Raw genomic sequence first — 13,835 nt, 5'->3', positions numbered from 1 at the left:
TCAGCAATCCATCCGTCCTCCTGTCCATCCCACCTTGCTAGACGCCCTCTCCCTCTAGGGGGGTCCTGATGTCCATTTTTCACCTTTATTTTAACTGTGCTCTTCTGTGGGTGTTAATGTTGACATCTTTATGGGTGCGGGTGGGGAATCACTACAAATGGGCAGGAGAGCAGAATCCAGGGCAGCTTAGAAGGCATCTAAAGCTACCAGGGGTGGAGAGTGTGAGGAGGAGACAGCCCTACACCTCGGCTGTGTTAATTACAGGGGAGAACTGGACGCCCCCGTGTGTGCCCACTCACTCATCCATCCAGGCATTCGACCAGCTCTTACGTGGTGCCCACGGTGTCGGCACTATCCTCAGCTCTGGCACATGGCAATGGATGTAAGAGACCCACCCTCGCGGAGGTCACGTTCTAGTGTCTGTGTGGGGGTAGGGGTTAGGACGTGTTGAGTGGGGGACATATGAGTCTGGGGTCATAATGAGCACAGTGGGGGAGCCCCAGCTTCCCGTAGCCTCTCTGCTCAGTACCCAGCAGCACAGGCACAGAACAAAGGAAGGACCCCCAACAGTGTCCTCACCCCAGAAGCCAAGCTGCCTCATGGTAACCCCACTTCCCCGGACCATCCCTGGCGGGTGGGGTGGGACAAGTGACTTACTTATTCTCTGCCTTTTCCTCTTCTTTTTCCTCCTCCTCCGGCCCCCTCTCCTCTTGAATCCCAGGCAGCAACCTGAGTTGAGGTCAAAGGCAGATGAGTCCACCTGCAGCCACGCCCCAAGCCCATTCGTGCCCCCGTCTTCATCAGGATGTTGAAACCCCTTAGACTGGATTTGAACTCCCCAACCAAGACTCCATCAGGGGAGCCCCGCCTGAGCAGCCCTGGGCTCCCTCCCGTAACAGGGCTGCTTCACCATCCTGGTGGTGACCCCCTGCTCCCTGGTTTCCCCATCTCTGCAATGCAGAGCATGGGCCTGAGGACCCAAGACCTCCGTCCATGGGAGCTAAGATCACTCCAGCCCTGGGGTAGCGACTCTGCAGCCACGGCCATGACTACACACTCCCCTGCCCAGGAGCCCGTCCCCGCTCCTGGAAATGCGTCCTGCCGACCTGCTCCTGCGCAAGGGCGCATGCACGTGTTTATAATAACATGTCTTGGAATCGATCTAAACATCCATCAGTAGCACACAGGTTAAGCAAGTGCTGGCACATTCCTACGAAGTTGTAAAAAAAAAAAAAATCTCGAGGTATATTGTGGAATGAATATAGGAAGGAACAAGGTCCAGGGAAGGCGCTGTCTCCCCGTCCCACCCTCGAGGGTCTCCAAGGCCCTCTCTGAAGCATCTGATGTTTAGGTGCCTGTGACGTGCTATCTTTTGTGGGGGGAAATAAAGAGAGGACAAGAAGGGAATCCACGGCCTCCCCCGGTGGCGCAGCAGTTGAGTGCTGGGCTGCGAAGCTGCCCGCAGCCTCTGCAGCGCCGCCAGTTCGATCCCCGGTCACCAGCGAGGGTCCCACATGGCGCGCAGACCTCTCCTGCTGCCCGCTGCTCCCCTCAGCAGTGTACTTCGTCAGTCTGCCTGTTCTGCTCCCCGCTCTGGCTCTGGTGAATTCTCTCACCCTCCCGGGCTTCTGACTGCACCCAGTGCTTGTATAAATAATAAATAAATCTTCTTACAAAAAGGGACAAAAAGAAAGAAGGGAATCCACGTGCCCTGGAGTGGCAGCCGCTCAGCCTGGGGAGAGCATTGGGTGCCTCGGGATTGGGGTGGGGAGCAGCCTCAGTGCCCACACTTTGTCCTTTTATACTTCGGGGCTCTGTACTTTGTGCCTGGTTTCTTCCCAACTGATCATGGGTTTTAGGCCTTCTCCAGCTCCTACCTGGGCATCTGCTCCACGGCCTCGTCCTCCTCTTCACACGCCGGAGCCGCCCCTGAGTCCTGCGGGCTGGTGGTGCCCACGTGACGCTGGCCCTGCTCCCAGCAAGGGTCAAGCTCTTCTAGGACAAGATCAGGCTCCTCTTGCCCTCCAGGGAGGATGCTGACTGCAGGAGACACAGAGTGGGGGGCTGGGAGAGCAGCTGGGAGCAGGCTGGGGCTCCCTAGCGGGCGGGGACCACGAGGGCACCTGGGCCATCACCACCCCTGGCCAGCCCAGCAGTGGAAAGGCTGTTTCCAGGGACCACAAACAACCAGGTCAGTGCTAAAGTGCTGACCGAAGCTCCCCATCGGTCACCCCGTCTCCTTCCATTGGTTCCCCCCTCTTTTTAAAGTCCCTGAGACAGAGCTTCAGTTGCGGCTGGTTTTATTTTGATTGAGACCTCCCTCCTGGCTGGGCAGAAGCGGAAACAGTGCCTCCAATCACAGCATCGCTGGTAATGTCAAAAGGCCGGACTCGGAGTCTGCCAGGCCATCCAGATGCGGGTGCTTGAGTGTCCCGAAGGGGCCAGGAGGGCTTGCCAATCCCGCACACCACATCTGCTGCTGCGTCTTTCTCTTGGGGCCTAGAAGCACACCTCAGGGGAGTCCACGGCAGAAAGAGGTTCCACCTTCAGAGAAGAAACTACAATCTTCAACATTTCTCCATCTCCCCCACCCCTGACAGTGAAACTATTGTGGCTGTGACGTTGGCAGCAGGGGATAAGGAGAGTCTCGTCAAGAATCTAAGGTGAGGGCCTCCCTGGTGGCCCAAGGGGTTAAGATGCAGCACTATGAAGCCATCCACAGCCACTGCAGCACGAGTTCAATCCCTGGCCAGGGAGGTGACACACATGGCACAGCAGACCTCTCCCGTCTCGTCCACCGCTCCCCTCAGCAGTGTATTTCAGTCGATCCACCTGTTCTGCTCCCTACTCTGTCTCTGGTGAATCCTCTCACGCCCACACTGCTGGCCTGTACCCCAGTTTTTGTATGCATAAATAAATAAATCTTTAAAAAAAGAATCTAAGGTGACCCCCAACCAGAAGAAAGAATGAGCCTGCCTGGCTATCAGGTGTTCCCACAAAGTACCAAAGGGCTAGCAGCCCTCAAGCCAAGCATCTATTACTAATGGTGACTTCCAGTGGAAGCTGACCTCAAACTTCATCCTTGACTTGGGGAGTTATTGTTCCTGGTGTAAAGCAGTAATAATGATAATAATAATAGAGCAATAATAACAATAGTAACAGAAGCTACATTTTTGAGTCCTTGCTATGTGCCAGAGCCTGCACCATGAGTCACATGTATTAACTAAATTAGTCCTCGTGCCAGCCTTCTAAGGTAGGACTAAGTATTATTCCCATTTTATTTTCCCTCATATATTTTATTCCCCATTTTACAGATAAGCCAACCGAGACCCAGGTTAACTCTTCTTTTTGGGGGTGTTTCCCCTGTGGAGGCATGGGCTCCCTGCTTTCCAAGCATTGTCACTCTCGGCTCCCACCTGCTGGCCTCTAGGTGGAGATGTTACCTTGTGTCCCCTGCCTGTTACCTTGTGTCCTATGGTCCTGGTTCCTCCAGCCCTATAAGCACCTCTGGAATTTGCCTCCCAGGAAACGTTTCCAACTATGGCCCCAAATTCAGTGGCGGGTGGTATCATTCTATGCCGTCATCGGCAGTGGTGTCGCATCCCCATCCCAAGTAGCCACTTGTGGGCAAACCCCGGCCTGACATGGCAGAAGACATCCAGGCCACAGAACACGTCTTGGCCTGTGAGCTCATGAGCTTTTGTGGCAACCCTGCAGGGTGAAAAGAGGACTCTCCCCATTTCATAGGCCAGAGAGCTGGCTCAGAGAGGCTGAGGGTCTTGTCCAAGGTCACACAGCACACTGGAGGCAGTGCCAGGCCTCCCAGATCCTGTTCCCCGGTGTGCTGGCCCGTGAGTGCCTCCCTGGCATCTCGGTAGTTCAGAAATGGGCCTAAATGAGACAATACAGAGTCATTGTCTGTGTCCTCACTTCCTTTCTCCCTAACCTTTTCTATTTAGGGACTAATTTTAAAGATTTGTTTATGCATTCAAGAACTGGGATACAGGCCAGAGGTGTGGGCAGTGAGAGGATTCACCAGAGACAGAGTGGGGAGCAGAACAGGCAGATGGACTGAAATACACTGCTGAGGGGAGCAGTGGGCAAGACAGGAGAGGTCTGCTGCACCATGTGGGTAGCTCCCTGGCGGGCCTGGGATTGAACTTGTGCTGCAGAGGGTGTGGATAGCTTCACAGTGCTGTGCTTAACCCCTATTTCAGGACTATTTAGTGAAGAAGAATTTCCTCCTTTCACCCCAGGCCAGGCCTGAAAGGCATGTTTTCCACTGTCCCCATCAGACAGCCAAAGATTTGCAGCTCTGAGAAAAGGGCTGCCCCAAAGTACAGATAGGAAGGGTGTTCATGGGCACCTGCCACACTGATCCTGGGGCAGAGCCCCGAGCAAGACCGGAGGAGCCGCTGTCCCACCCCCCCTGGGGCTCCGAACCCTTCTCCACAGGCATCGGTTTCCCAGCTCTCCTGGCTTTTCCAGGCCCCCACCCAGGTGGCCAGGCCTCAGATGATATCCCTAAAGCAACACTGCTCATGTTCACATGGAAACTGTGCTCCATCTGGGGACCCCCACAGTCCCTCATCAGCCCTCTACCTCCTAGCCAGTCTTTGCCCTCCTAGGATGTCAAATGGGGTTCTGATTCCAGCAGTGAAAGTCAGCAGCCCAATCTGAGGAAGGGGCTCCTGTTTCTGGGAGCAGCAGAGACAAGGAGCCCAGGGGCATGAATTCTAGGCCAAGGGACCCATTGGGTCCCTGAGTAACTGGTAAAACACAAACCTCTGCCCAAAACCTCCTTCCTTTCTGGCAGGTCTGGGTCCCAAGTGCTTCAGATGTGGCCTAAAGTTAAAGAGCCCCCCTCCCCCGCCCTCCATTTCAATTGCTTCCCCTACCTTGAACACGGTCTCAGGCTCAGAGCAACCTTTGTGTAGTCCCTCTTATGCTCAGCCACTTTCAATGGCTCCCCATTGCCTACAGCCTAACCCCTTAAAATCAGGCCCCAGTTGGCCTCCCTGGTGGTGCAGGGGGTTAAGCACCGCACTATGAAGCAATCTGCAGCCTCTGCAGCATGAGTTCGATCCCCGGCTGGCCAGGGAGCAACCCACATGGTGCAGCAGACCTCTCTGTCTCGCCCGCTGCTCCCCTCAGGGGTATATTTCAGCCAGTCTGCCTGTTCTGTTCCCTGCTCTGTCTCTGGTGAATCCTCTCACATGCACCCCCTGCACCTCTGACCTGTACCCCAGTTCTTGTATGCATAAATAAATAAATCTTTAAAAAGAAAGAAAATTGGGCCTTCCTGGTTGCACAGGCAGTTAAGCGCAGCACTAAGTTGTCTGCAGCCTCTGCAGCATGGTTCGATCCAGGCCGGCCGGCGAGATACCCACATGGCACGGCAGACCTCTCCTGTCACGCCTGCTGCTCCCCTCAGCAGTGTATTTCAGTAGATCCTCCTCTTCTGTTCCCCAATCTCTCTGGTGAATCCTTTCACACACACCTCCCCACACATATACCTCTGGCTTACACCCCAGTTCTTGTATGCATAAATAAATAAATCTTTAAAAGGAAAGATTTATTTACTTATTTATGCATAGAAAAACTGGGGTGTAGGCCAGAGGCACGGGAGGTGAGAGGACCCACCAGAGACAGAGTGGGGAGCAAGATCTAAATGCTCCTTTTAGCCTTATCCGAAGAACAATATCATGCAATCAGAATTTGATGCTTTTTAATGTCAACCAAAGCGTTGGTTGCTGTCCACTAGGGGTCTCTGACCATGGGCGACAGACAGGGGTCAAGTCTGATTCTTCAGGGAGAATTGTGTCCTGCAGGGTGGACAGCTGTGCCGGGTGACATGCTGCGGGCTGCACCGGAATCTTCTCAAAAGACAGTCCAAGGCCTTCCCGAGCCCTCGGGTGGGAGGTCCTCCCGCTGCCCAGCTCACAGCCCATAGGCTGCCCTTGGCGACCTCCCCCAAGGGGCTGCCCTGGGGTCTCTGAGGGGTGACCCTGGCTCCCCTTCCCCCATCTGGGAGCACAGGGAGGGGCAGGAGTCACTGTTCAAGGTGGTGGGGCTCCATGGCCACCTCTGTCACCCTCCCTGCCCTCCCTGCCAGTCTTTCTTCAGGGCACCCTTCCTTCCTTCTGTCCATCTGTCCGTTTGTCTGCACTCCCCCAGGCTCCGGTCTCCTTTGTTTCAGAGGCCTCCAGCTGCTGCCACCCCTTAAACAAAGGAGAGGACAGAAGGGTGGGCTGGGCGGGCAGGCGAGGGGGTGAATGAGTGAGTGAATGGGTAGAGGGAGGTAGGGATGAAGCAGGGAGAAGGGAGAGACACCCACCCCAGCCCTTCAGAGCCACCTCGTTTAACAGGCTGTACAGTGCCCCCCCAAATATACATCCCAGTCCTGACCCCCGCTACCTGTGGCCGACCTTATTTGGAAACAGGGTCTTTGCAGCGATAAGAAAGAGAAGGCTGACAAGGGGAGATCATGTGCACATGGGGTGAGCCCTAACCCCAATGGTGGGTGTTCTTAGAAGGAGAAGGCCAGTCTGTACTCAGACCGAAATTGGAGGGCAGCTGAGCTGGGGTGCCTGGGGTCACCAGCAGCCACCAGAGAAAAGTGGGGGAGGTTTTCTTCCTCAGAACTTCCAGAAAAACCAACCCTGGCATCACTTTGACTTTGGACTTCGGACTTCTCACTTCCTGTGCTCTGAGAATAACCCCTGCTGTTTGGAGGTGCCCAGTCCATGGTCCTTTGTCATGGCAGCTCCAGGAGGCAAATACACCCCAGTCCTGGGCTGAGTCTGCCCCAAGGACATCCAGTGCCCACCACGACCCACAAGCTCCAGACACACGGGAGCCCTGATGATAGCCGCTGGGAACACTGCTTCCTCCAGAGAGCCTGGTAAGAGGGGTAGGGTCAGGGCCTCCCCTGGTGGTGCAGCGGTTGAGCACTGGGCTGCAAAGCTGCCCGCAGCCTCTGCAGCACTGGTTCAATCCCCGGCCACCAGCGAGGTTCCCACATGGTGCACAGACCTCTCCTGCCGCCCGCTGCTCCCCTCAGCAGTGTATTTCGTCAGTCTGCCTGTTCTGTTCCCCACTCTGGCTCTGGTGAATCCTCTCACCCTCCCAAGCTTCTGACTGTACCCAGTGCTTGTATAAATAAATAAATAAATCTTAAAAAAAAAAAGAAAAGAAAAGAAAAGAAAGAGGGGTAGGGTCAGCATCCTGGGTGGGGATGGGGTGTCAGCTCCAGAGAACACCCCCTGTACTGTAACCTTGCTCTGGCTGAGCTGCCAGACAAGTGGACGTGGCTCGTCACCCCAGGACATCTAATTCTGTGAACTGGGGCCGTCTCTGGCCCTCTGCTCGCCCCTCTGGGGTGCCCATGACCTCCACAAGATGGAGCAACCCCTGCTCAGAGCCTCACAATGTCCTCCCACAGCTGCTGCCAGACGCCAGCTCCACAGTCCACAGGCCAGTCTGTGCTCAGGCTGTTGCAGTTGCCGCAGTTCAGAGCGCCCAGAAAGACCACCACAGGCCAGACACAGTTTTGGGAAGCCCTGAGGGCCACAGTCCAAGGTTCTGTGTCCAGGGTGGAATAGGGCCACAGCCGTGGAGCCTGAAATTTGCTTTGTTCATCCCTGGAACTCATCACAGGCCTGGCACCTAGCAGGTCCCCCTCGATCCTTTGTTATGAATGAATGAATGAATGAATGAATGCTCTGTCTATCACATGCCTCTCCAGAGGCCATGAAATGAAGGCAAACAGATTCTGGAGTCTGGTCCTCCCCTCCTGGCCTCAGTCTGCCCCTAATCCTGGAGCAGGGCAGGGATAAAAGGCATCTCTCTCCTCCAGTCCAGACAAAGACCAGGGGACACTCTTCCCACTCAAGGCAGCTGGAGTCTAAGGGTCTAGTCCCTCTTCCCTCTGGCCCCTGAAGTGCAGGACTCTGTTCAGCCAACCCCCAGGCCCTGCTGAAGGGCAATGGGACGCGCTCTCTCTCCCCATGTTCCCAGCAGGAAGGGGGACCACAGATGGCCTCAGAACTATTTTCTCTGGGGAGAAGCTGGAAGGCGGGGGAAGGGGTCCACGCCTACAGACACATCCCCCGCTGAGCCCCCCCTCCAATCCCAGCCCCTAGCAGAGGCCTCCAGCCACCACCAGCTAGCTCTGGGCCAGGCCCTGGCAACCTTGCCAGGCTGACCAGACCCGAGGACCCTTTGCTCCAGGTCAGAAGACCCTGACTGTGCCCCCTAGCGAGTCCAGCAGCAGACCCACTGCCCTTGCACACTCAGACTAAGCCATCCCCGGGACACGCTCATGAAGACACACGTGTCACTTACTGGTCTGCACGTCACAGGTCACAGGGCTCTCAGGCTCCTGAGTGGGGAGAAAGGGGAGAAAATGTCCAGGGTCCTCTGTCCGCAGGGCCCTTTGTACACCACTCCCCTCTACCTCCTCTCACCCCCTGAGGAACTCCCCCTTCAGGTCTCAACTTGGCAGGCCACCTCCACTGGGAAGCCTTCCCTGATGTTCCTGGGAGGCTTCTTCTCTGCACCCCTTTTCCCGACTGCTCCCCCCATGGAGGCACCTCCCTCCACAATTTCAGCTCCTGATAGTTGAGGCTGGACCTGCACTTCTTAGCCCTGAGACCACAGTGCTGGGCAGGCTGGACTCCTGCTGCAGACCCCCTTCTTCCTTCTGTACCCCACCCAGGGAACACCCCACTCTTGCCCAAGCTCCTGAGACCCCTTCCCCCCAGCACTCAGGGCCCCACGCCCTGAGCTCAGCACCCACCTGCTCCCCAGCCCTCTCCTGGAGCACTGGCTGCGGCAGGACCTTCTCCAGCCTGTGCCGGAGCCACGCCACCAACCTGCAGGTGGGCGAGAGCGGTGGTGCCTGATTGAGAGGGATTCTGGGGAAACTGAGGCCAGAGCCAGACCTGCCCCAAGGCCAACGGCAAGGCAGACCAGTGCCCAGGTCTCAACCCCAAGCACGCTGCCCCTCCCTGTTCTCCCAGGCAAGCCTCAGGCTACTCTGCAGACCCCAGGGGGACCCCACCTCCTCGGCCCCACCCTCACTCAAACAGGAGCTCCCTTCAGGCCCCTCACTCAGGCCTGATGCTGATTTTCAATGCAGGTATCCCTTGACCCAGCAGCTCTACTTCCTCTGATTTCTCCTGCAGACTTGAGCTAAATGATGCCCAGATAAGCAGTGACTCAGCACAGGTGGAAACAACCCGATGTCTGCGAGTTAAAAGCATCCACGCAGTGGATTCTGTGCCGCTGTGGCAGGAATGAAGCCGACTGATAGGTATAAACCACCTCTAAGGCGCCTTTTTAGGTGAGAAAAGCAAGATCACAGCAGTATATATAGTTTGCTCTCGCCAGGTGTGTGTTTAAAGGAGAAACATCCTCATCTGCTTGGCCGGGCTGAGAAGGTGGGGTACAAGTGGTGGGGGGCTGGCAACCCCTTTGAATGTCCTCCCAGGTGCCTGTGTTGCTTTTCTAATAAAACAAAGTAGTTTTGTGAAGGTTGGCGGTTGGGCGTTGGGCTGGGAGGAGGCACTGCTCCTGCTCCTGGGGCAGGCATAGCATTTGGGGGCTCACCTGACAGTGTCCCCGGGGGGCGGCAGGGAAGAAGCCTGGAGGGCGGGCTGAGGATCTGGAGTGGGCTCCTCTTCAGGCTCCGGGGGGCCCAGTGTGGGCAGGATGGGGCTTTCTGGCAACTGCAGCGTGGACTCTGTTTCCAAATGGGGCTCAGGGGTGTCTAAGTGGCAAGCAGGGGAGAAACTAAAGATGAGAGGACTTCATGAGAACCCTCTGACCCAAGGTACCGACATGACTAAGTAGGAGCCCGCTGGGACCACCCCAAGTACCCCATCATCCGACAGCCATGAAACTGAAGCCCAGGGAGGGGAAGGGGTTTGTCTCAGACCACAAGTGTCTGTTCTGGGGGGTTCCAGTGCTCCCCAAAATAGCCTGCTCCCTACAGGCACTGAACACCTCTCTAGGAAGGATGAGGGCTAAGATGCTGCCTCAGGATGCCCCAAGACCTCAGTTGTACCCCCGGCCCAGCCGTGACCATCCCAGTCAGCCCCTCTCCAGAGCCCCTCCATGTACCTGCACCCCAGGCAGCATCAGCAGGCTCATCTCTGCAGCCCTGGATCAAAAGCAGGGAAGGAGGTCACAGGGCAAAGCAATCCTGTGCACCCCTGCCCTGGTCAGCTGTGCCCCGCCCTTCTGCGGCCACTCCTCCCCACCTAGGACGCTCAGGGAGGACAGTGCCCTCTCCATGGGCCCCAGAGAACAAGAAGAACCTTTTGAGTAAACTGGCCCTTCCTGGGCCCCCAAAACCCTCCCAGATGAGCAGCTTCCTGCTCCCCTTTTTCCTGGACTTACCGCTGAGGATTTGGGGGGCTGTGGCAGCACCTTCTCCAGACTCTGCTCAACCCATCGGAGCAGCCAGGGTCGGGGCCTACACAGGGGCCAGTGGTCAACTGAGCAGCCTGACCACCTGCTGGGTCTCAGGTTCCAGCACCCCTTCCAGGCCCTCAGACAGCCATGAAACTGAAGCCCAGGGCGGGGAAGGGGTTTGTCTCAGACCACAAGTGTCTGTTCTGGGGGGTTCCAGTGCCCCCCAAAATAGCCTGCTCCCTACAGGCACTGAACACCTCTCTAGGAAGGATGAGGGCTAAGATGCTGCCCCAGGATGCCCCAAGACCCCAGTTGTACCCCCGACCCTGGAAGGGGTGCAACCTTCCACCTTGGGGGCGGGGGGGGGGGAGCCTCCTCTATCAGACACTCTCAAAGGGCCCAAGGTGGTGGCGGGCACTGCTGTCAACCTCAAGTTCTGACCTAAATCTGGGCCAGGCCTGGAAAAACTGGCCCAGCCATGGCCTCTGTAGCCTGGGAGCTCCCAGTGACTGGGGCACACCAGCCTGGCTTCAAAGTTTGTGGCCTGTGCTGTCTACAGGGACCCACACTTGCAGGGACCCATTTTGGGCTCCACACTGTCCCCGCAGTCTTTGGTCTTAGTCATTTTGCAAGTTCTGTTTTTTCACTTCACACTGGGCCCCACAGTGCACAAGTCTCCTCCTGGACAAACTTTGGGTCCCAGGCCCATCTGGCCTATGGGCAGCCCCTCTCTCCTCTGGGAAACTCCATGTTCCCAGGGGACTCCATCCCCCACCAGTCTGGTGCAAAAGCAAGCTGGCAAGTCCTCTGGGTGCCTTCCTCCCATATCACTTTACGGCTTTATGAGTCAGCTCAGTGGCCCTGGGGACCCCTGATCTGGGCAGCCTCCAGGGGCAAAAGAGCAAGTGGGAGCCACGAATTAATGAATGGAGTATGTGAGGATCCACATCATTCATTCACCCCTTCATTTCACCCCTCCGTGCTGAGTCCCCCCAACTCTGCTGGGTGCCAGGGGTGCAGCAGTGACCAGGACAAACGCCCCTGCTCTCACGACCTGACAATCCAATGAAAGGATGAGGGGAGCGGGGAGAGATGAATGGATTCCCAGCAGAGCTTGCAAATCAGAGACTTCAGGCTTACTCTGGAGGCCCACTGTATTCTGGAAACTTGTAAATTACTGACATCTACAAACAAAGGAGTTTACATAAAAATCTAAAGTTCTAGCTTCTCTTGAAAAACTGGAGGATCTGGCCACCCTCGGCCCTCACTCCTGCAGGGCAGAGGCAACTGGAGCTGAGAGGGACCCTCCTTGGAGAGGGATCCAGGCTCCCTGTTTTGCTTAGTCCTCATCTGCCGGCCACCTGGATGACAAGGCGACCACCGGGCAGTTTTGAGGATTTGAAAGCTGTGCAGCTTCCAGGCCAATCTGACCACCAAGAGCCCCACAGAGAGGCAGGCCCGGCTTCAGAGCTGCACCGGGCACCCACCACACGAATCTTGCTGGTGAGGAGCTCATCCACACCCCCTCTCCATCCTGAGAAGGGCCCCCACTAATTAGCACAACCATCCAGGGGCAGCTCAGGCCCACCCTTGCCATTTCTTAATGAGAACGTGAGGATGGGATGAGATGAGAGGCACATCCAAGGTTGTCCACTGTGGTGATGGTGGACCCTGCTCCCAACCCAAGCCCCTGGGCTCTGGGTGCACTGCACCCCCACCACACATACTCCAAATGAGGCCTGGACTCCCAAACCAGTGCTCAAGAATGGGTACTCACCCAGTATCTGGGGCCCTGAGGGCCTCCTGGGCCCCATCTGCAGGGTCAGAGAATAAAGAAAGGCTGTCAGCAGCCAAAGGCCTGCCCAGTGTCCTCCGGTCAACCCAACTCAAGCCCAGTTTTGAGCGTTGGGCCAATGAGATGAGAAAATCCAGCCCCGTGGACTTTTCCCAGGGGCAGGCCTGTCCCTCGGTCCCGCTGCTGCCAAGGGCCCCCTGTCTCTGGGCCTTACCTGGGCCTCCAGTGGCGCAGCGCCCAAGGACCTGAGCTCCTGCCTATGGGAACAGACAGATGACATGGGGAACAAGCCCACGTGCACGGGCCACCCCCCTAGCCTCTCCCCCTCCACCACTCTAACCCCAACAGTACCTGAGCCGGGCTCCCCAGGCCCGCAGTGCTCTGCGCTGGCCTGCTGCTGTGGCTGGGCTGCGGGGCGATCTTCTCCAGGCCTGTCCTGAGCCAGGTTAGCACCCAGCTGCGGGCACTGTCCAGGGACAAACGCATCAGCCCTCAATGTCCCCAGCCCCAAACTGGCTGAAGAGGCAGTCCCCGCTGTCCTAAAGAACTTGGCTGAACCCCAAACCTCCACCTCACCACTGTGAGGCTTCAGACATATCACCTCCCCCTTAGCCTTATGTCCCTGTCTGGAAAATGGGGGATGCAAGCCCTGGTGAGGCCAGCATGCCTGGCCAATCTGGGTGTGCCCCCGCCAGATATGTGGGTGCAGAGTTGCTGAGCCCACTTTCTCACCCTGCCTCCACTTCGCCTGGCCCCAGGGATCCCTGGGGGCTGCACTGGCTGACATCTGTGCTCTAGAAAGGTGAGGGCTTCCTGCAGCTGAGGCTGATCTTTTTAAATACGGGCATCACAGGTGCCCTCACTTGTTCTGGAATGTCTGAGCCAACTGCGAGATGGCGTGGAAGTCTGGATTTCTGGCTTCCTTGGGAAAATCAGACGCTCTGGCCACGCTAGACCTGCATGTCATCCACACAATGAGCGACCGCTGGCCCCCAGCCTCCATTTCTCTTGGTTGTCTCGCCATTTGAGCGTGAGAGACCCCCACCCTCTGCCTGAAGTTCCCTGCAGCCAGTTCCCGTGACTTTGCAGGTCTTTACCCGGGATTGGCTATAACCTGAGAGTAGTGCCGGTCTTGGGCCCCTGTGGCTCCCTGGCTTGGGGGGCGCGGGGTGCTTGCTGAGGTGGAGAGAAGGAAGGGGGTGCAGTACCTGTTCACTTCAGGGCCCACAGCGACCTGGGCTTGGAGGGATGTGACCAGAGTGCGGGCAACCTCCTGCATTTCTGGAAAAGAGTCCCTCATACTTTAGATCAGGAGCCTCAGCAAGGCCTGTTTCTACCCTGCGGGGGAGGTTAAGGCAGAGGCAGAGGCAGGGGAGAATGCCAAGGGGGCTAGAGGTAAGATCTGGCTTGGCTCAACTAAAGAAGTCCCCAGGAGCCCACCCTTACCTGCTCTTAGCCTCAGTTTCCCCCTTTGTGAAGTGGGCCTGCCAGCCTCCTGAGCCACGGCAAGGCTCTTGGGGAAACCCTGCCGAGCTGGGCTTCCGCCACTCACCCTGAGGGCTCGCGTAGCCTCTGTCCACCTCGTCCCCCCGGAATGGCTCCTCAGGTGGCTGGAGGGTTC

The 13,835-nt window shown here is 57.0% G+C and overlaps 1 protein-coding gene across 1 annotated transcript in view; it reads right to left on the bottom strand.

Annotated features, from left to right (window-relative positions):
• CNGB1 (cyclic nucleotide gated channel subunit beta 1) overlaps positions 1-13,835 on the bottom strand; it is a 58,521-nt gene that overhangs the window by 42,733 nt on the left and 1,953 nt on the right. Inside the window, exons 2-13 of the mRNA XM_054697504.1 lie at positions 13,767-13,824; positions 13,423-13,495; positions 12,566-12,680; positions 12,429-12,471; positions 12,197-12,233; positions 10,405-10,480; positions 10,126-10,165; positions 9,613-9,772; positions 8,801-8,876; positions 8,347-8,383; positions 1,878-2,040; positions 658-729 (exon numbers count right to left, since the gene is read on the bottom strand). Of these exons, the coding sequence (XP_054553479.1) occupies positions 658-729; positions 1,878-2,040; positions 8,347-8,383; positions 8,801-8,876; positions 9,613-9,772; positions 10,126-10,165; positions 10,405-10,480; positions 12,197-12,233; positions 12,429-12,471; positions 12,566-12,680; positions 13,423-13,495; positions 13,767-13,824 (950 nt within the window). The remainder of the gene's footprint in view (positions 1-657; positions 730-1,877; positions 2,041-8,346; positions 8,384-8,800; positions 8,877-9,612; positions 9,773-10,125; positions 10,166-10,404; positions 10,481-12,196; positions 12,234-12,428; positions 12,472-12,565; positions 12,681-13,422; positions 13,496-13,766; positions 13,825-13,835) is intronic.

The sequence above is a fragment of the Talpa occidentalis genome, unplaced genomic scaffold, assembly GCF_014898055.3.
Source record: "Talpa occidentalis isolate TD23 unplaced genomic scaffold, MPIMG_talOcc4v2.1 talOcc4.17, whole genome shotgun sequence".
NCBI classification, from domain to species: Eukaryota; Metazoa; Chordata; class Mammalia; order Eulipotyphla; family Talpidae; genus Talpa; species Talpa occidentalis.
Note: the sequence above shows the minus strand (reverse complement) of the source record. Positions and strands in the feature narration are given on the sequence as shown.